This window comes from Petromyzon marinus, chromosome 3 (genome assembly GCF_048934315.1).
Source record: "Petromyzon marinus isolate PM22_M1 ecotype Great Lakes invasive population chromosome 3, UKy_Petmar_22M1.pri1.0, whole genome shotgun sequence".
In the NCBI taxonomy this organism is placed as follows: Eukaryota; Metazoa; Chordata; class Hyperoartia; order Petromyzontiformes; family Petromyzontidae; genus Petromyzon; species Petromyzon marinus.
The window spans coordinates 10,354,261-10,373,770 of record NC_133669.1 but is presented as its reverse complement, the minus strand read 5'-3'; the positions used below and the strand labels follow the sequence as shown (position 1 = coordinate 10,373,770).

The window sequence follows — 19,510 nt, the reverse complement described above, 5'->3', positions numbered from 1 at the left end:
TGTGTACCACGGGGTGGTGTGTGTACCACGCATATATTGTGTATGCCGTGCGACACGTGTACCGTGTGTGTGTATATATTGCGGTGCACCGTGAGTGTGCCACGTGTGTGTGTCGTACGAATGACTGCCTGCCACGTGTGCGGTACCTAATTCACGCGTGCCCCCACACGTACCGCGTGAATGACGCCCGCATCACATCTCCCGCACGAGTCTCGTGCAATGCGAGCGTGCGACTCCTGTACCTTGCATGGCGCCACACGTGCGACGCTGCCTGTACCGCGTGCGTCTCGCGCATTTGTGACGCGCATGTGTGACAACGCATGTCGCATGCAGAGTGGCGCGGCGTTGGGGCCGTGGACGTGCTGGCCATGCTGAGCGGTTTCGGAACGGTCGTCATCGGGATCTTCCTGCTGAATGTGAACAGCGATGCCAGTGGCGGCGGCGGCAGCGGTGGTGGTGCGACGAACCTGGACCTGTCGCACCACAGCGCATCTCGCCGCGCACTTCTCAACAACGAGGAGGATGACGAGGATGACGACGTAGAAGCACGGAGCACGAGGGACCCGGTCAGCCCGGGCCGCATGACGCTCGACAGAAATCCCAAGTTCACGAAGAAAGCGCCGTGACCGGCGGCGCTGTTGATGATGCGTTTGTGACCGTCTCCTTTGTGTGTGTGTGTGACTGGCTTTGTTTTACTCTGTCTGTCCGTCTAACAGGACATGCGTCTGTCTGCCTGTCCCCCACCCCCGTGTGTGCGTCTTACTGTCCGGCCAGGTGTGGTCTTGGACACACCACCCTCTCATGTTGGCCTTGCTAGGTGCTTGCTATAACAGCACTTGCCCGTACAGTCTATAATAAGTCTGTACGGGATATATTTGTTTATGATGTGAGGGAGCACATGTCTGAATATGTGCGCTTGTTGACACGCATGCCTCTTAGCTATCTGAACATTTTTCTTACGTGTATGTCTGCCTCTCCCACAGCACTTCGCACTTGTGCATTTACACTGTGCAGTACACACGAGCAATATATTAATCGGGACACAGCCTCAATAAGGCAGAACCTGTAGACAGTGTTTGAGAGCCTGTGGCCAGGCAGTGGTAAATACCTATAGTGTGAGCTGGAAGTTAATTCCTCAAGGTCTGTACCAAGCTGGGACTGGTACAGGGATCAGGACTGAGTCCCTGTGTGGTGACTTGGGTGAGGGATCGGGACTGTAGTTTCCCAGGAGTTTGGCTTTAAACTTGGGAAGTACTGAGTTCTTTGAAGTTTGAGTAACCAGAGTATGAACGTCAGGAAACCTGCAAAAAGGGATCTGAACAAAAGGAATCTTTTGAGAAAGAGAGGGTATGGGTAAACGATCTAGGGTGTGTTCTAATTGAAGGGAGGATGTGGGTCAAGGATCAGGGCTATATCGCAGGATCTGGTTGTATTGAACACTTTGTACATTCATAACCCTTATGTGCGAGTTCATTGCTGGATAAGCCCCATGCCGGGCAGGTTGTGTAGATGATTTGACCATTTTAACAACACTGGTCAGTACAGATTGGTGAAGATGAGCATAGATACGTGAGTTTGTCAGTGCAGTGCAACAACGGATGTTGCTGCATTCCCCCTCGTAGCCTGACAAGCCCCGTGACAACACAGTGTGCCCATGACAGTGACTCATCCAAGCGCTGTCTTCACCGAAGCCTGTTTCGCTTCTGTGACCTCGTGGGACTGGATGATTGGGTCGTAGGCAAAGGGCAAGAACCCCTCAAGCGGAATTATCTCTTAACAGTTGGCCACTTCTCAAGCGGTGCAAGGGGGCAAAAGTTCGCACGGGAGTCCCGAGTGTGTGTGAGTGACGCAACGACGATCCCCCAAGGTCTCCGCGTGGAGGCGGAACCCGTTGCTCCGCTTGTCTCGACGCCTCGGGCACAAACCCCCTCGTCTCACCAGGAAGCCTAATTTGTGGAAAGAAAAAAAAACTACATGTGAAGACGTTTATTTTTACACCGATGAAGGCCAAAGTAATTTATAGTCTTGTATTTTTATTTCATAATTATCCGGTCCCTATGGCCAGGATTTTAATGCTGCGTTTTTATTTTTGTATTGATGGCTGCGCTAAGTGTGAGCCAAATGGGGAGTCGGGGTAATTGCTGCTAAACCAAACTTTACAATCATCTCTTCCGGTGGACTAGAAAACTGGCACCACTTTTTGGGAAGTCAACGGTGGAAGACTTGTCCACCATCATGGGAATGTGGAATTTCCACCAGTGTGACGAATAAAATGAGCACCATTCCTATTTGCTTATTTGAGCAGGGAAATGTAGAGAAGTGTTTTACAAACCTAATGGATAAAGCACGTTTACAGTGACCCACTATGGTGATAAGTCGGAGCATTAACCAACTCCCACCTTCGGTACACAACTACTGTATACGGCTCCTCCTCGCCGTCGGAGCTCACGCCATAACTAGACGGGACTTGCGAGATGTCTCTCTCTCCATGGACCATGTCGCTGTTGACTGCTGGGTGGGGGGGGCTCTGGGTAAAATCACGATGGCCCCATCGGTAATCGTACCGGTGAATGATGTCATCGCGCTGACGTGTCTTGCCATCGCACCATTGTTACCCCACCCCGCTGAGCTTTGCTATGCCAGGGTAGACTTGCACATGTGCTCACGTTACTTCGTTTGCAAGGAATGGCATTGTGGGATTCCCTGACCCCCCCCCCACCTCCCCAAATAATGCCACAGGGCTAAGATGTAATTTGCGACATGATTGGCTTAGCCTGCACTTGTTATTTATTTTGTTTGCTGCTGATGGGCATTGTTATTCATTGAACGTTGTCAGTTGGATTATTTTCAAGTCTTAAGAGTCCGTGCCATTTTCTGTGTATAGGCCACTCAGGAACAAAGGGTGTCTGCTTAACAGCCAAAATAAGCCATATGGCAATAGGATAGTAGAGCTACACTGCACTGATGAGCCATAGTAAGAGAAATATAACAAAATATTTGCGATGTGTTTAGCATAATGGTTCTACTTTTAGAAATTATTCAGAATAATTGTGGAACTTACTGAGCAGTTGTCTTCAAATATTTGTAGTACTACATCGCAGGGTATTAGAGTTGTATTAATCACTGATGATCTCTTAAAAACGTGAAACTTTTGAATAATTGACATGGGTAGAAACGTTATACTGTCACTCATATCTAATAATGGTGAAAACGCTGAACAGCTGTAATCGCTGATCTCTAAAAATAATCTAAGCGGCTGCAATATTGAATATCAGAACTATATCCACCACTGATGGTCCCTAATAATAACCACAGCTCTAAATAATTGCCATGGAGAGTAGCTGAGCTACCTTACTCAATGAGCTCTAATAAGGGGGCTAGCCATGCAGCTGGTGGCGTAGAAAACAGGCTGCCTAACCGTGCAGGTGTTATGCACGTGTGTGTGTGTGGACTCAACAGGGTCGTGTTATGGGTGGGTTTGTTCAATGGCTTCAGTCTATACACAATGACAAAGCACACATTTGGTAAAACAAAAGGGGAGGGGTGGGCGGAAGAAATGTTAATGTTTTTTAATTAAAAGTCAAAAATCAGTCTGCGATAATTGTACGGTTTATACTGTGTGTCACAAATGGTAAATGTAAAATCAGACATTGGCAAGATCATGTTATTTTTAGTTCAGGATTTTTGTAACGAACCACATATCAGCGTTTGGTGCGCGTGTGTGAATTCTTAGGTGTGTGTCTGTTGACGCATTAAGGTGTGTTTGCGTTCAGATATAGCTGTGTGTGACCTATGATCAAACGCACGTGCAGCACGTGCGCTCTGTCTTGTCAGATCTCAGATGCTTAGTAGGATTGAACCTGGATAGTGGTTGGATGAGCGATCGCCAAGCATAAGGCAGGTGCTGTCTGATGCTGCAGGGTTACGTTGTCAGCAGCCGGGAGTGCAGCAAAATCCATTGTTCTGTACTACGCTTCAACGTATATACTCCTCGCAATAATATATTTGTAACTATTTAGTTGACATTCATTAAAACAATGTAGAACTTTAGGCTGACCCTGGCCGATGAGTTAGTGCAGTCAACTTCCACGTATTTTGGCTTCATATGTATATATCTATAAGCATAGACCTGATTATTTGTGCCAAATTGTAGCTTTCTAGCCGTTATGAAACATCACTAGAATTAAAATCCGTGTAATTTGCAAGTTGGATACAGCCTGTGACCTGTCAGCAAGACGTCACCGCTGCACCAATAGAGACAAGTCTTGTAACAGATGAATTGATGTTTTCGTGTCATTTTCTAGATTGCTGTGTGAGCTTTGTTGGTGTGTCAGCATGTGTACTGGACTGGTTTGTACCGGTTTGTGCACTGACGATTGTGTGTGTGTGCGCGCCTGTATATGCCAGAGTGGAATGCGCATGGATGGATGTGTGTTGTGAGCGTTGGTGTGTGTACAGCTACCAGGCTACATGCCTCAGTGCACGTAGCCTGGCACAAACGCTGTTGCGACATCACCGTTATAGAGTGAATAGTGGCCGTTGTGACCGCAGTGTTGGATGCGTGAGCATGTGTGTGTGTGTATTGTGTGTAACGGTGCGTGCGTGTGCCTAGCGGATTTTGCTTTGGATCCAAGTCACGTAGCGCGACACACGTGTGTACACCCCAGGCTTGTACTGCTGGGCACACCCCTCGCCGAAGCTCACCACACCGTGCAGCACGTGAATGGGGGGCGCCCCCTCGGCACCCCCAGGGCGCGGACATACCAGTGGGCCCCCCGAATCGCCCTGCACGCACGCCACGAGTCCACACACCGCACCATCGGTTAATCACTCGCACGTCGTACACCACTGCATTTTGTGTTTAGTTTGTTGTCTCCCCCCGCACCTCCGATTAGAACGTTTGGCTACGTACGGTGCGAAAAAGCTCAACATACATACATACATATACCGCACACTGCATGCACAGCGTGTTTCATATGTGCAACATGCACTACGGGTTGCTACATCGCATGCACATCAATGCGTTGCATTGCTTACCACCCACCACACACCACTGCGGGTTGTGCATCTCACACCAACGCAACGCACCCCACGGGTTCGCACATCGCAGGTGCACACCGCGAAACGCACGCATCGTGCACCGCACGCCACCCGTCGGTTCACATCTCACCTGGCACGTGTCAACGCCGCCCCGCTCGAAGTTGCCGGCGCACAGCATGTTGGCGGTGATGCCGCCGTTGTAGGCCTGGCGCGTGTTGCAGCGCGGAGTGGCGATCACCTTCACCTGCGCCTCCAGCAGCTCCTGCGAGCCCGCTACATTCGCGCGTGCGCGCACGCAAACGAAAACCAAAAACAAATGCGCCAGGGCTAGCCAGGTGCACGTTGGGGCCAGGCGAAGCGTCGAAGGTCCGCTGGGCCCAGAGCTGGCCACGTTTGCGTTTGTTCCCGTCGCGCGCACGCACCTCCCTTGAAGCTCGTGGCCCCCCAGCCCGAGATGTCGCAGTTGTAGTCGGCGGGCAGCGCCTCCCCCTGTTGAGGGAGGCACGCGGTGTGCACGTAGCGTGACTCCTGCGCACAGTGACCTCCGACCTTTCGCAGCTTCATCAGCGCTGGGGACACGGGGAGGGGGGGGGAGACGTGGGGGAGGTACGGTCCAGGGGTGTGGAGAAATCCAGATTGATATGGGGAGACGGGAGGGGGGGTGCACAGGAAGATTCGAGAGGGGATATATCGGGAGAGAGGGGGGGGGGGGTCAAAGAGAGATGTAGTACAATGCAGTGAGATGATGATGATGGACGTGGTGATGGTGGAAATACTTATGGAGTGGCTGATGGAGGTAGCGATGTTGAATAATGTGATGGAGGTGGTATTTACGTATATGTGCGTGTTGAACTTCTTTTGCACTGTACGTAACAAACCGTCCTTATCAGATGTGCTGTTAATACAGAAGTTGGAGGTTTAAGGCATCCATAGCTGTCTTGATATAATTCGCTATGTTGCTAACAGTGGCAGTCGTGTTACAGTATTCTTTGTGGTGATGATGGTGACAGCAGGTTTGGGGATGGGTGTATGATGGTGATTTTATGGTGGTGGTTATGGTAATATAATAATGGTAATGTGGTGATGGTGGTCATGGTGATGTGATAATAATGACGAAGAGATGATGTGATGGGTCATAGAGATTACCCAAGTCGTTGTCATGCTCGTACTGTCCCTTCCCCCACCCTTCGTGAACAATGATTTGCTCCACGTCGAAGCCCTGCTCAGAGCCGGCCACTTCGCGGTCCAAGCGCCCCACACCCAGCTTCACCCGGAAATTCTCTGTCTTGCTGCTCCACCACCACCACCGCCACAACATCAATACAAGCACAACAACGCCACCATCGTCAACACGATACATTTGTGCATGTTGCTCGTGGATCCGTGCGTGTGTGGCTCGTGGATCTGCGCTTCGCGAGTCACGCACGTGGTGCCGATGCAGTGGGCGGCGGTGACCACCCAACATGGAGCGACGAGCGTCCCCCCGCACATGTGCACGGTGGAGACGACGTTGCTCAGGAAGAATCGCTGCCGTATCTGCAGCGACGCCTGCCAGGGGTGCGAGCCGAGCCGCGCGTTTTGCCCCCCCACGATCCGGCCCAGGAACGACTGTTGGGGGGTTTGAGTTGATGGGGGGGGGGGGGGGGGTGAGCAGCGTGGTGAAACGTCGCACGTCCGACCTGTCGCGTAGCTGCCCTGACCCATTAACCGTCCACGTCCAGCAGTATTGGTGCACAATCATTGGTGCAACTGCAATTATACATTGAAAATAAACAGTTTTCTGGAGAGGAATTCGCACAAGGCCTCAGCGCTTTACGTTAAAGCGTAAGTTGTGGAGACAGCCTGTGAAGACAGGGGAGTTTTAAGACGTTATTTAAAAAGTGTAATGGACTCGGATTCCCTAATGGACCGAAGAAGGAAATTCCACAATCGCGGAGCCTGTCTGCAAAAATCTCTTGTCTCCCATAGAACAAAATCTGGTCTTTGAAATAATGAGGACACCAGACTCGGCAGATTAACCGACCTCATCACACATCTGCCCATACCTCGGTCCCCAACGAGTCTGATACGCGATCGTGCAGTGGACTCGTGCCTCTGGGTACACTTGGTAAATGGGTACTTGCGGTGGTTGGACACCGCGGGAGTGAGAAAGCTGAGCCGCCATGGCTTGGATGCTTCGTGTTGACACTCATGCGGTGAACATTACTCTGCTCTTTAATGACATATCTCTGGCCCATGTGCTATGAAGAAGGGGCATTGCCCAAAACGTCGCCAATTGTATTTATATATTTTAGGGAAGTGTTGTTTCCAAATGTGTCGAGTTTTGTTATGTGTGGATGGGATTAAGCAAAGTTATTTCGGAGGTAGCGCTGTGATATGTGCTTCTGCGTGCCATTGTCTAAAACAAATAGTTGCACTGCTCCGCCATAGAGATCCGAATGGATATGACATCTTGTGACAAACAGCCGATAGCACCATCGGGATGGATTTAAGGATAAAAATAAAAGATATATTTTTTTATACATGCCCTCGTGTTTCTGGGTGCACGATAAATGTCCACACCTGAACTTCAGGCAGTCCGCATGTGCTGAACTCTGTTCCAGGCTGTGGTTGAGGTTGTGGTTGAGGCTGTGGTTGAGGTGGTTTAGGCCTGGGTCTCTGTTGCTGTGGCTTATCCTGGACTGGAAGGAGAGAGCGGCATTATACAGGGAGGGACGCTACAAACGTGAGTGGCTCACGGCTCGCACGAGCCCAATCCACCCCTCTTCAGCAAGTTCTGCCGTAGCCCCCCCCCCCCTTTTCTGTGATCAGTGATGTGTACCGGGCTCGCATTGAGTTGAAGTAAAAACATTTTAAAAACTGCACAGACAATCCCCCATGTGGTGGGTGGGACCGTAGTGATGTGAGGCTGGAAAAGAAGAAACGATCCGAACGATCGAAGCATTTGAGATGTGGCCGTTTAGGACACTGAGAATGCTATGGTTGGGGTGGTGTTCACACCTTTATCAGCACACACAGGCAGCTGACAGTATTCCCAGGCCTTGACTCCACGGTCATTGAAGGTGTAGCACCAAGGCTTCGTGTCTCCATCTGGGTTCCTGCACAATCACCACCATTTTAAAACAATGCCATGATCACTCTCGACGTCACTTTAATCCTGACTCATCACTGCCAATGTCACTTTAAATGTCGCAATCACTACCAACATTTATATATCAGCTCAAGCCCCCAAAAATCATGTGACTTGTTTGGCCACCCCATCTCTGAAACCCCCCTGCCCTATCCCCACCTCCTGTGAAAGCGCACACTGCAATGTATTATTTTCTGCTCCTCTCTCTCCCTCTCCTTACTTTCCCTCCCCTCTCCTCCCTGACATCATGAACTGGTCATTCTTCCTCTCCTTTTAATTCCTGTCCGCCAGTGCTCCTTCCTGCTGCTCGTCTTGAGCAGTGCCCATCTTTGTCCATCGTGACGACTTCCGTCCCGGCATCTCTTTCCTTTCCCATTCCTTTTTCTTTCCTCATACATTGATTTACTTGACTCTACACCCATTTTTGTTATGGTGGTGGCTGTGGTGTGCCACAGAGACATAGCTTTGTCACTACCAACGATTCGTATCATCAAACACATTCCTGCGGAGGGAGCTGGTAGGAACGTTGGGTTGCTTCGTCAATGGCCAGGGTCAACGGCGGCACCACGTGGTGTATTCTGCAAATATGCCTGACTGATGGCGGGCACAAGCCGGCGTGAGTAGGTTAAACATTGAGTTTTAAAAGGGCACCACGGGGTAACCAGCCCCTCCCCTCCCACCCCCCACCCAGCCCCACCCAGCCCCCCCCCCACCCTCCCCTCTCTACCCAGCCCCACCCCTCCCCATTTTTGAATGCACGACGGACGGATGGACACAATAATCCCCTGTGGGCTGGTGTAACCAGGAGGTTCCTACCAGTATAATATAGTTTTTTCTTTATTAGATCGCGTAAATATAAATGTGTCGTTAAACCCGCCGCCACCCGACAGCCAATTAGTAAGGTTTGTCATGTAAACAGAACGTGACAATCGTCGAGAGCGGTGGTGTGATAGTGGTCGCGTTCATGCACCGGCAGTGGTTCTGTAGGTGGTAGTGGTTCGTGCACTGTGCTAGGAACCCAGTGACCCGAGTTCGATTCCTGCTCACTATTGTCTGAACCAGTCCAGGGCCTCCCCTAGATCAACTCAGCCTAAAATTAGTACCTGGTGCGATGTGTAAACATTGTCACTTGGGAGACAAAGGGGACGTCCATAAATGACGTCACGCGATTTTGGACGATTTTTGACCCCCCCCCCCCTCGTCACACGGCGTCACAAAGAGTCAGACCCGCCCTCAAATATGACGTCACAAAGCTCTGCCCCCCCCCCCCAATAAAACATGCTTGAAATCGCTTTAAACTATTGTCATTGTAGTTGCGTATTTAATGTGGCGCTGCACTCTGATGTTGTAGGAGAAAACATTTATTTAAAAGTCTATTTAATGAAGTAGAACGTGTTGTCTATATTTATTTAAAGTTGCGCATTTTGATGTGACGTCACATTTCTCAACCCCCCCCCACCCCCCTCGTCACACATCGTCACAAATGTCTGACCCCCCCCCCTCCCCCAGGTACGTGACGTCACTTATGGACGGCCCCAAAGGCGGCCGAGCGTGGTATTGACCACCCACCCACCACCGCGTGCGCCTCGCGGGCCCCCACTCGGGTGCTCGCTCGCAGCGCCCGCCCCCACAAGTCCGCCCGGGCTCCCCCGCGCGCGTCTTTGTCGCGCGTTCAGCTGGAAGTGCGCGCGGGTTCGCCCCCCCCCCCCGTTTACTGCGACACCTGCAGTAGTTGTGCTCGCCGACCCCCCACTGCGCGGCCTCTGGGCGGTGGGCGCTGTACGGCTCCTTGAGCAGCTCCGCCGTGTCCCAGCGCAGGCAGCGGCGGCCGGACAATGTGAGCGACGCGGGGCCCCGGTAGGACGCGCCGGCTCCCTCCACGCAGTCCCTCTCATCTGCCGCACAACACGCGGCGGGAGTTACCGCTCCTCCCTCCACACACGCACATGCACACTCGCGCGCTCGTCTGTGGCGCGGCAGAAGAGTTTCGAGATGAATTGTTGAAGGCGAGGGTTGCGTTGTGGTTTCGAGCGTATACGTGGGCGAGTGCTGGGGAGTGAGTGGCGTGAGTGAGTGTTGGGCTAGGCGAGTGTTGTGTTTGGGTGCGAGCGAATGCGTTGTGTTGGGGTGACCGGACAGGTGGGTTGTGGTGGTGAGTCGTCGTGGCGAGTCAGCGTTTGGGGTGAGCGTACTGATCTGGCACTTGGGTCCGGTGAACCCTGGGGGGCAGCTACAGGTGAACTTCTGGTCGCTGTCCACCTCTGCTGAGCACTGCCCCCCGTTCTCGCACGGGTTCACGGCGCACACTGGCCCCGCTGTCGAACGTGGCATATGAATTAGTATTTGATATCACACATTCAGTCTTTCGGTTGCTGACCGAATACATTATAAGGTCGCACTCATTGCATCACAGTGCTTGCCACAAATGAACCACGATACCTTGCTGATCTCGCCCAGGACCATAAACCATCATCACGCAAACTCCGGGCATCCTCACAGCAGCGGCTCTTGGCTAGCGATCGAACAAAGACGGTCGCTGCATCGCCGCGCGCTTTCAGATGCGCTTCTGCGGCCGTCTGGAACACCCTTCCGATATTAGGAAGGCACTGGAGCTATGCACTAAATCTAGATTGAAAACTAATTTATTTCCTGCTTTGTGTTTAGTTTGTTGTCGGCTCCCTCGCACCTCCGATTAGCACGATTCGCTACGTACGGTGCGAAAGTTCAATATACATAAAAAGCATGGGCCGCTTCAAATCTGGATTTGACGACCCCCTAGGCGAGGAAAACAGGGCGATCATCTACCTTTAATGGTTATTCATTCGCAGACTGAAAACAGTTTTCACACAAATATTCATTGGGATGATGATTTTGGAATTACCGTAATTTCATGGGAAAACATTGAGTTGAGTGCATACACAACGACTTTCATTGGTTATGCATTTAATAGTATTGTTTCAATGTTGATATATAACGAATTTGATTTTTTGACGAAAAGTTATATCGGTAAAACGATATTTCTACTCGAAGCCATTTTTATATTACATCACCGCTCATCTAAAAGACGTCAAGTTATTATTATTCCGCTCGTTTATCGTTTAGCCAGGAAATTCATCACCGAGTCTCAATGCCCTTTTCAGGAGGGTCCTGCCATGTGTTTGCAGTTGGCGGCGATGTTGCGACATGTAATCCCAATTGAGCAATTTATCTGGTAATTAAGTCGGCATTGGGATGTTTCCCCAAATAGCAGTTGTATTGATAGCTATGTGAGAAACCGGAGGAAACCCATGTAGAACAGGGGGGAGAACACAGTCCACACAGAAAGGCATCTGAGTTGGACGTCGAACTCGAAGCCGTCTTTGCTGCGAGGCACGAGTGTTACCACTGCGCGACCCTGCCACCCCACGATCGAGGAAAGTCGTCACAGAAGTAAGTTTCACTTCTCGTGGCATCGCGGTTTTGGATCAATGCAAGATCATGTTTCTTTTCTCGATTGTCTGAAATTTTCGTAGTTATGCCAGTTTTCACATTTTTGTAAGATTCACCCAAAAATGGGTGCCATCCCTAGAAAGACAAAGACCCCCCCCCCCCATATAGCTTTAACAGATTGTTATGGGAAGTGCTGTTAGCGAGCACCTACGAAGGCCGGCATGGTACACGAGCGGGTGGGTGGCCATCACCCACATCCGACCACACCAGGTACTCATTTGACCTAGGGGGGAGGCCCAGGACCAGTTCAGATAACCGTCACCGGTGTGTTGGCCATGAGCAGGATTTGAACTCGGGTCATCGGGTTTCGTAGCGTAGCGCGCTAACCGCTACACCCCCCCCCCCCCCCCCACCACATCTCTAACGCGCACGTGCGCGCGCGTGTGCACGTGCACACGCCTCGTCGATGCCACGTGTCACCCTGACCTGTCTCACAGCGACGCCCGGAGAAGGGGTGGATGCAGTCGCAGGTGAAGGTGTTCAGGGACGAGGGAGACACGAGACACACTCCACCATTCCGGCACCGTACGTTACGGCAAGGGTCCCACACTGAGAGGCACGCGGGAGAAACGCAGGGAGGGCAGGGGCATGGGAGGCGCCTTTACTGCCAGAGCATGTTTCAGGCGTAGGACGTGCACCGACACACACGTGGGACCCGTGGCCTTGTCTCTTGTATCACCGTGTTGGGATTGAACTCGGCTTACGTGCGCAGAGGAGTCAAGTACGATGCGTACGTTTACCGTGACCTCATTTATTCACCAACGCAGAAGAACCATGTAGTCGTAGGGAGCTTGCACTGAGGCGCCCATCCCTTGTATCCTCAAACCCTTCCTAACCGTTCCCACGTTAACCACCAATCCTATCCCGGTGACCCTAACCGCCCTCGGAACGACACAACTTTTCCCCCTTTTAAGTTTTGGCGGTCCTTTCACTCAAAAGCCTCTCCGCTAATCGCCCTGAAGACCACCACCCTTTGTCCCGCCCCGTGTTTCCCCAATTGGGCGCACGTTCCGTGGCCAGCCAATCGGTGAGTGCCGGTGGGAGCCGGAGCTCTGGCAGCATTTGCAGCGTGTGTCGATTTGCGCGGTTTTTTCTATCCGTATTGCATTTTCATACAACTGTCAACCCCTTATCAGTGCCCTCTCTCTACCTTATTACAGACCAGTTCAAACCTTATCGGTCATCCTGTGCCATTATAAATCTCAGCGTTCATCCTACAAAGTCCCATCACAAGGGAGAAACACACATTTTTTTGCCCGTATTAAAACGGCTGTACCGCCGTATGGACCTGAAAACTCAATTTCCCTGTACAAGAATACAGGTAAACCGTACGGGTTGACTGGTATGCATTTCAAACAATACAGCCGTCAAAGCCGCTTATTTGGCTGTGGTGTAATTAACAAAATATGATATGCCTTTCAGTGATTGTACACGTGTTAGAGGTGTAGAGGCGTTAACTACGCACTGTTCGGTAACCTGCATTGCCACCAGGTATCAAAGGGGCAGTGCAGCGTTACCTCTGGGTACATAACGGTTGGGGTCAGACGAGGTGAAGTGGATCGTAGCCACGGTTTGGTAAGAACCAATCAGCCAGTTCCACGTAGGAATGTGTGATTGGTTCTACCTGGCCACAAACGAGTATAAGAAGGGTGACCACGCAGAGCGCGGGGAGTTCTCTCCCTACACGAAGACCGAAACCCGGGCTGAAGACTAGCTAGGACCCTGGACCAGCCTTCCAGCCCTTCTGAGGGCTAAGGCTCGGGTACCCAATGATCAGGACCCACCGGGCCAGCGGTGGGTCAGATAGCCTCCCCTAGGTCCCAGCCGGAGGACTCTAGAATAGCGGTAGATGTGTAAGTCCCGCAAAGCTAGGAGGCTGTACCTCCTTAGGTATCAAGGAGACCTGTGTGTAGGTTACGCTGAGTCCGGAGGCTGTACCTCCTTAGGGTATCGGGTGAGGGGACCGGATACCCCTCTGTTTGTGTGTTAAGGATTGTATGAGGAAAGGATAACAATAAACAGAGTGTGCCTCCTAAGAAGTTTACTCGTCTTTATAAACACTACAGAGGCACCAAGCTTGACTGGCCTCAGCCTAGAGGATCCAGTCTCTCTTTACCCTTTCCCGTTCTGAGAACGGTTAGCGTTAATTTTATTTAGAGAGGCGTAGCGCTGCTGTTTTTAAAGACATTGTTCTGTACTCACCGCAGATAACTGTAGGGACACAACCGCACTCTGATATCTGGCGCTAAACTATGCTACACGCCCTCCCACATGGCCTTTTATGTTCTGATTCCGTTCGGAAATCAGAACGGGAAAGGGTTTTTTTGCCCTTGACGCCTCGGCCTAAAAGGCTCCCGGCTTTTTTGTGGAGTGGTGTGGAGTGCGTTTTGTGTGTTGCAGATGTGTACGCGGGTGTGTTCTGGTGGTGTGAGTGTAAGTTGTGTGGTGTGTTTTGTGTTATGCTATGTGGGTGTGTTGTGGTGCGTGGCATGGGCATGTTAGGGTGCTGTGTGGCGGTGTGTGCTTGTTACGCTGTTGCGGCGTTTTTTGTGGGTGTGTCGCGGTGTGTGGGGTGGTGTATTATGGTTGTCGTGCTGCGCTATGTGGTAGTGTCGTGGTGTGCAGTGCGCTCTGTGGGTGTGCGTGCCACCTTTCTCGCATAAAGTCCCATGGAACGGTAGGTGACATTTGCACGTGAACCTAGAGCCCACGGCATTGCACTTGGCACCGTTTTGGCATGGGTTCATGTTGCATGGGTCTGCACACACACATACACGGAACATGGAATGTCCACTCACATTATTTCGAGGGCACACATATACTTTACATTGGTAGTTGCGTCGAAGTGCCATACCCTGGCTTACCACGAGCATATAGTACAGCACAAATGTGTACTCTACCTGTTATCGTCTGTATGGGATATAGTCTTTCCCCATCGCACACATGGATATTCCTTAGGCGCTATGGATTCGTTCCACGTGTAAATACTCATTCATTGACCGATAACACTGTTGGTGATGGCTCATCGCATGGCTGCCTTCCTGCTTATCTGTGGTTACTCGCACCTCTTAGTCTTTCTCTCTGTGTGCACTACAAGTTGAAATTATTGTTTGAATAGGAGTGTAACCCTATGTGATCTTGTTTTCCCATGACCCATCATCCTGTGACCCTTTTCCTCGTGATCCCCTGACCCTATGACCTCACCGATTCGGTCATTGATGTTCCAGTAGTCGTAGTTTTGCTCGGAGTTGACATCTGTTTCATTGGACACAGACTCCTCTTCATCCAAATTGTACTCTGTCACTGTTTTAAACAAAAGCACAATAACAATCCTCTACAACTACACAACCAAAAAATAACAGACTTCTACGCAACAACAGTGACTCATCCATAACAACTCCACCACCAGAACAATCACAGGTCTTTATTCTTCTGTCGTATGGCCTATTAATAACAACCATTCGAGGTTGTAAGTGATGTAGCCAATCAATTGCTTTGTCTGAAAGTCAGTGAACCGCAGATACACCGCCTTCAACTTATATTTGTGGGCAGTGCGAAGTTCTACAGTCCAGGGTTGCAGTTGTAGTCACAGTAGACAGAGCCTTTGATTTCCACTTGTCCATTAGATATCCGCATTTTCTTTCGTCGTTTGTGGAGATCCGGTTAAGCGCTGGCCATTGCTTCTGTGGAAGATGGAAGCCGGGCAATCTGCCAGTAGGCGTGCGTTTGTTCGGCACGTTGCTTGAAACTCACGAGTTGGTCCTCTATGACCACATCAGCAACAATAATTACACTGTGACCACCGCTGCCACAACAAATACAGTCATCGAGCACAGGGGTGGCCTCAACCCTTTTTTGGCTACTGTACCCCTTGTTGAATTTTGTTTCCACCGAGCAACCCCCTTGCCTGGCCCAGCCTGGTTCTGAGAAATGAACGTAGGAATAATAAGCATCAATATTTGAACCAATTGTCCATTTTGTGAGGTATCTTAACTAGCTCGTAACTGCAAGCGAATTAAAACAAAATCAACGGACGCTCTGCATGCAAGACGTCATTTGTTCCCACTGGCTGGATACTCTTGGAAACCCGCCATTGTTTAAGATCAATGAGTTTAGGTATTTTACATCGTTTTAAGTTACCATACGGATTTACATTTTATCGCAGTTTTATATTGGTAGATTCATACTCGATCAGCATCTACGGAGGAGGCATGTGAAGGACGCTACTGGGCAGTTGAAGGTAGTCGCCCTTTAATAACAGTGGAGAGAGGGCAGAGGAGCGACGCTCACAACAACGAGCAGGGCGCTGGTAGGCTAAACACAGCAAGGTGGCGTAGTGGGTAGCATCGGTGGTGCATCTGCCAGTTATCTCAGTTGACCTATACCACAGATGTCTCTCCTGTGACCTACCACAAAACCTAGCCTGGCACAAGGGTTACAGAAGCGTCATCGCCACATAGCAGCTCATGGATTTTGTTGTACTTCCATACAACTTTGTTTGTGTGTGACCATGATGATGTATAACTGTGTGCGTGATTTTGTGTGTGTGTTACACTCTTCTGTGGGGCAGTAACCCCATTTCCCATCTTTGTCCAGTTCATGTGTCGTTGCACACCTATACACGCACGCGGAAAATGACAAAGATCCCACATGTAGATCACACAGAATGTTTAAGGCGAACGCTGTTAGTGAGCATCTATTGAAGCCGCTGTGAGCATGGAAGGGTGTGAGTGTGTCACAGAGTGTGTGAGTGAGCGTGTTTCGGGGTGTGGAGTGTTTGTGAGTGCGTCTGTGCGCGTTAGCGAGCATCTATTAAAGTGTTAGCGAGCATCTATTGAAGCCGCTGTGAGCATGGAAGGATATGAGTGTGTCACAGAGTGTGTGAGTGTGTCACAGTGTCACAGAGTGTGTGAGTGTGTCACAGAGTGTGTCGGGGTGTGCGTGTGGCGTATCTCTGAGTGCGTGTGTGTGAGTCCACACCAGGTTTTTCCCTGCCCGTCTGGCACACACTCCTGGTAGTCGACTCCTTTGTGCGAGAATGGAAAGCGGCAACGAGCTCCATGGCGAGCCGTTCCACCCGACACGAACACTGTAGACAACACGCGTGCCGGCACACTCGCTCACAGACTCACACGACAAGACAAAGATCCCCCGTGTAGCCTTCACGGACTTTTGGGGAAAGTGAGGTTAGCGGGCACCCATGAAGGCCGGCACGGTACAAGGGGGGGGGGGGGGGGGCAGCACCACACCCACCCGCCTTTGTCTCCCAAGTGGTGATGTCTACACATCGCATCAGGTTTCATTTGAGGCTGAGTCGACCTAGGGAAGGCCCAGGACAAATTCAGATAAGTCACTGCTGTTGGTGGCCGTGAATCGAACTCGGACCACCGGGTTCAAGAGTGCAGCGCGCTCACTGCTGCACTACTGTTCCCCACACAGGCTGACACACAAAGACACACGTGCACGCACTTAAACACGCGCACACGCTTGCACAATTACACACACATTTACACACAAACACACTGACACATGCACACTTCTTCTTCTGTCGTATGGCTGATGGAGATGCAGAAGCAACAGTGACTCTGACCCTAGGTGTCTGCAGGTGCTCTAATGAATCCAGTGACCCCAGAGTCTCACAGATGACCCCTGCCCCAATGACTTCATGACCCCGTGGCCCGAGTCTCACCCCTTTGTCTTTGCCGTTTCCTTCCTGCATTCTTGTTCTCCTTTTCCTGTCCACACACACACCCAACCCAGTTAGACTCCTGGCACTGGCTCGCTGCCGCAGTTAGCGAGCACCTATTGGGTTCATGATGCTTCTGCAATGATTATTTGCGATTTGCAGTTTGAGCGAAGTTTAAAAATCACAAGTAGCAGAAGTATCATCATTACCACCAATCCGCATGATCAGCAACGGGGACTGCACATGATGGTCAATGCCACAAAACAGTATATAACTCGGTTGGCCACTGGTACCAGAGGTGAATTACAAATGCGCTAACATGTTCCCGTTCATATTCTTGGTTCTTTCGGTAAAGTCACGTTGAAGGGAAATGACTGCTTGTGTTGCAGTGACTTTACCGAAAGAACCAAGAATATGAATCACTGCAGTCACGAAAGCTTGAAATCAAAATGTTCCCGTTCGTTTTGGCTGAATTGATGATAGCACATCAAACCAGCTCCATGATGAGACAATATTATCTACCGGCCTCTTTTTTTTAAATAATGTTTTTTTGTTCATCTGGGCTCTTTTATCGAACCATCACGCCCATGGTGGGCGTTGGATTATACTTCACCACGCCGCTCAGTGCGAGTTGGTGAAGTTGGTGGACAAAGAACCGGTTTAGGTATTGCTCGCGAACGTGCCAGCCATGGCCAGGAAGCGAACTCGGGTCGCTACGTTCATAGTGCAATGCGCTAACCGCAGCGCCACCGCTCCACTCCCCACCACTCCACCAAGAGATTCTTTAAATGGTGACATCTCGTAACAGTACCCTAATCAACTCAAGTAGTATTAACTACGATCACATTTTAAACGTATTGGCTACGGCTACATGACTCGATCTCTGAGCGCGATATTGTCTGATTGTGAAAGCCAAGCAGTCTTGTGCCTGGTGAGTAACTTGATGGGTGACTACCACCAGGGCTTGCCAGGTGTTGTAGGCATGGGGCTGGGAGGTGGCCACGTGGTTGGCAGTGCCGAGTACGCGACGTGGCTGCTTTTCTCCACGTTTCCCCTCTTTTACTCTCACATGAAGCTACGCACCACTTTAGAAACGGAACAGGCCAAAATACCCGACGATGCAGCAGCACCCTCTGGGAGAAAAAAACGAGTATCGGGACTCGGTGAAGCTTTCCTGGATCAATATTGCGATGACCATTGCGATGTTCCTGATGTTATTGACGGGGTGCTGCTACGGCCAATAATGGATCATGCCACTGACGTTGATTCCCGTGCTGCTGTTGCTTCTGAAACTCACGATCAAAATTGCGTTTCTGTCACTCACGATGCGGTTTATTCGAATTGATCATGGATATTCGAGATGATTATTGTTATGGATAGTCGAGATAACGATCATAGTTCTGACGATGCTGTTGATCACATTATTGCTTCTGTCGCTGCTGCTGATGGTGATGCCCTTCTGCGGGCCTCTGGAACGCTCTTCCTTACGATATTAGGATGCCACTGGAGCTATGCACTTTTAAATCATCTATATTGAAAACTAATTTATTTAGAATTGCCTTTTGTGTGTTTAGTTTATTGTCCTTCCCCCGCATCTCCGATTAGCACGGGTGGCCACGTCCGGTGCGAAAGATGTTCAACAAAGTGCATGCGTACATGTGCAGCGTGTTGATTGTGCTGACGTGTGCACGGTTACCTTCTTTTTTGCCTCGGCGCTATTCCCCAAGGCACACAGGAAAACAACAGCGACGACTGACCACCTCACCACGACGATTGACCACCTCATCACGACGACGGCGGCGGCGGCAGCGGCGGCGGAGGGCTCCGTTACGCACTCCGGCAACTCTCTCCCCACGACCTGTTACACCTCGTCCCCCTACTAAACCTAAACCTCACAAATTCACTAACCAACTCGCTCACTCTCTCCCCTGCAGTCTTTCACTCAAGGCAGGCTCCGTAACCTTTCAACCCCCTTTTCCTTCCTTATCTCTGGGTCCATCAATGGCTGTGGTAGTAATTGTGGTGGTTATGGTGGTTGCTTCCCAGTGCCTCCGCGGTGGAAGGGAGGAGTCCTTGATCTTGTTTGCTCACGCGGTGAGGAATCGTGGTGGACGGTGAGTTTGCGGGCGGAGGGCTGGTGGATATGGGAGTTTGAGGGTGGGTGA

General features: G+C 50.7%; 2 protein-coding genes across 7 annotated transcripts in view; one reads left to right on the top strand and one right to left on the bottom strand.

Annotated features, from left to right (window-relative positions):
* Positions 1-3,591, top strand: part of LOC116953420 (magnesium transporter NIPA2-like) — a 26,708-nt gene extending 23,117 nt beyond the window's left edge. For 5 of the 6 annotated variants that reach the window (XM_032973612.2, XM_032973647.2, XM_032973637.2 and 2 more), the window contains exon 9: positions 334-3,591. In XM_032973612.2, the coding sequence (XP_032829503.2) occupies positions 334-626 (293 nt within the window). In that variant the 3' untranslated portion in view covers positions 627-3,591. The remainder of the gene's footprint in view (positions 1-333) is intronic. The other variant, XM_032973630.2, reaches the window with a different exon arrangement.
* On the bottom strand, positions 3,555-19,510 carry LOC116953413 (factor VII-activating protease-like). The gene is made up of 16 exons (XM_032973601.2): positions 19,042-19,510; positions 17,349-17,394; positions 16,640-16,748; positions 16,213-16,274; positions 14,864-14,962; positions 14,310-14,417; positions 12,086-12,208; positions 10,363-10,485; positions 9,894-10,065; positions 8,041-8,138; positions 7,603-7,721; positions 6,467-6,648; positions 6,187-6,329; positions 5,463-5,609; positions 5,171-5,313; positions 3,555-4,785 (listed from the first exon to the last, which is right to left on the bottom strand). Exons 1-16 carry the CDS (start codon positions 19,129-19,131, stop codon positions 4,609-4,611), a joined length of 1,941 nt encoding a protein of 646 aa, XP_032829492.2. The 5' UTR covers positions 19,132-19,510; the 3' UTR covers positions 3,555-4,608.

What these genes read in the sequence shown, in the direction of transcription:
- LOC116953413 (XM_032973601.2), bottom strand. Translation starts at nt 19,131, where the DNA reads ATGAGGTGGTCAATCGTCGTGGTGAGGTGGTCAGTCGTCGCTGTTGTT. An exon ending in GCCTGTGTGTGCTGATAAAG is followed by an intron (nt 7,722 to 8,040) that starts GTGTGAACACCA and finishes CTCTCCTTCCAG; the next exon opens with TCCAGGATAAGCCACAGCAA. An exon ending in GCGGACTGCCTGAAGTTCAG is followed by an intron (nt 6,649 to 7,602) that starts GTGTGGACATTT and finishes ACCCCCCAACAG; the next exon opens with TCGTTCCTGGGCCGGATCGT.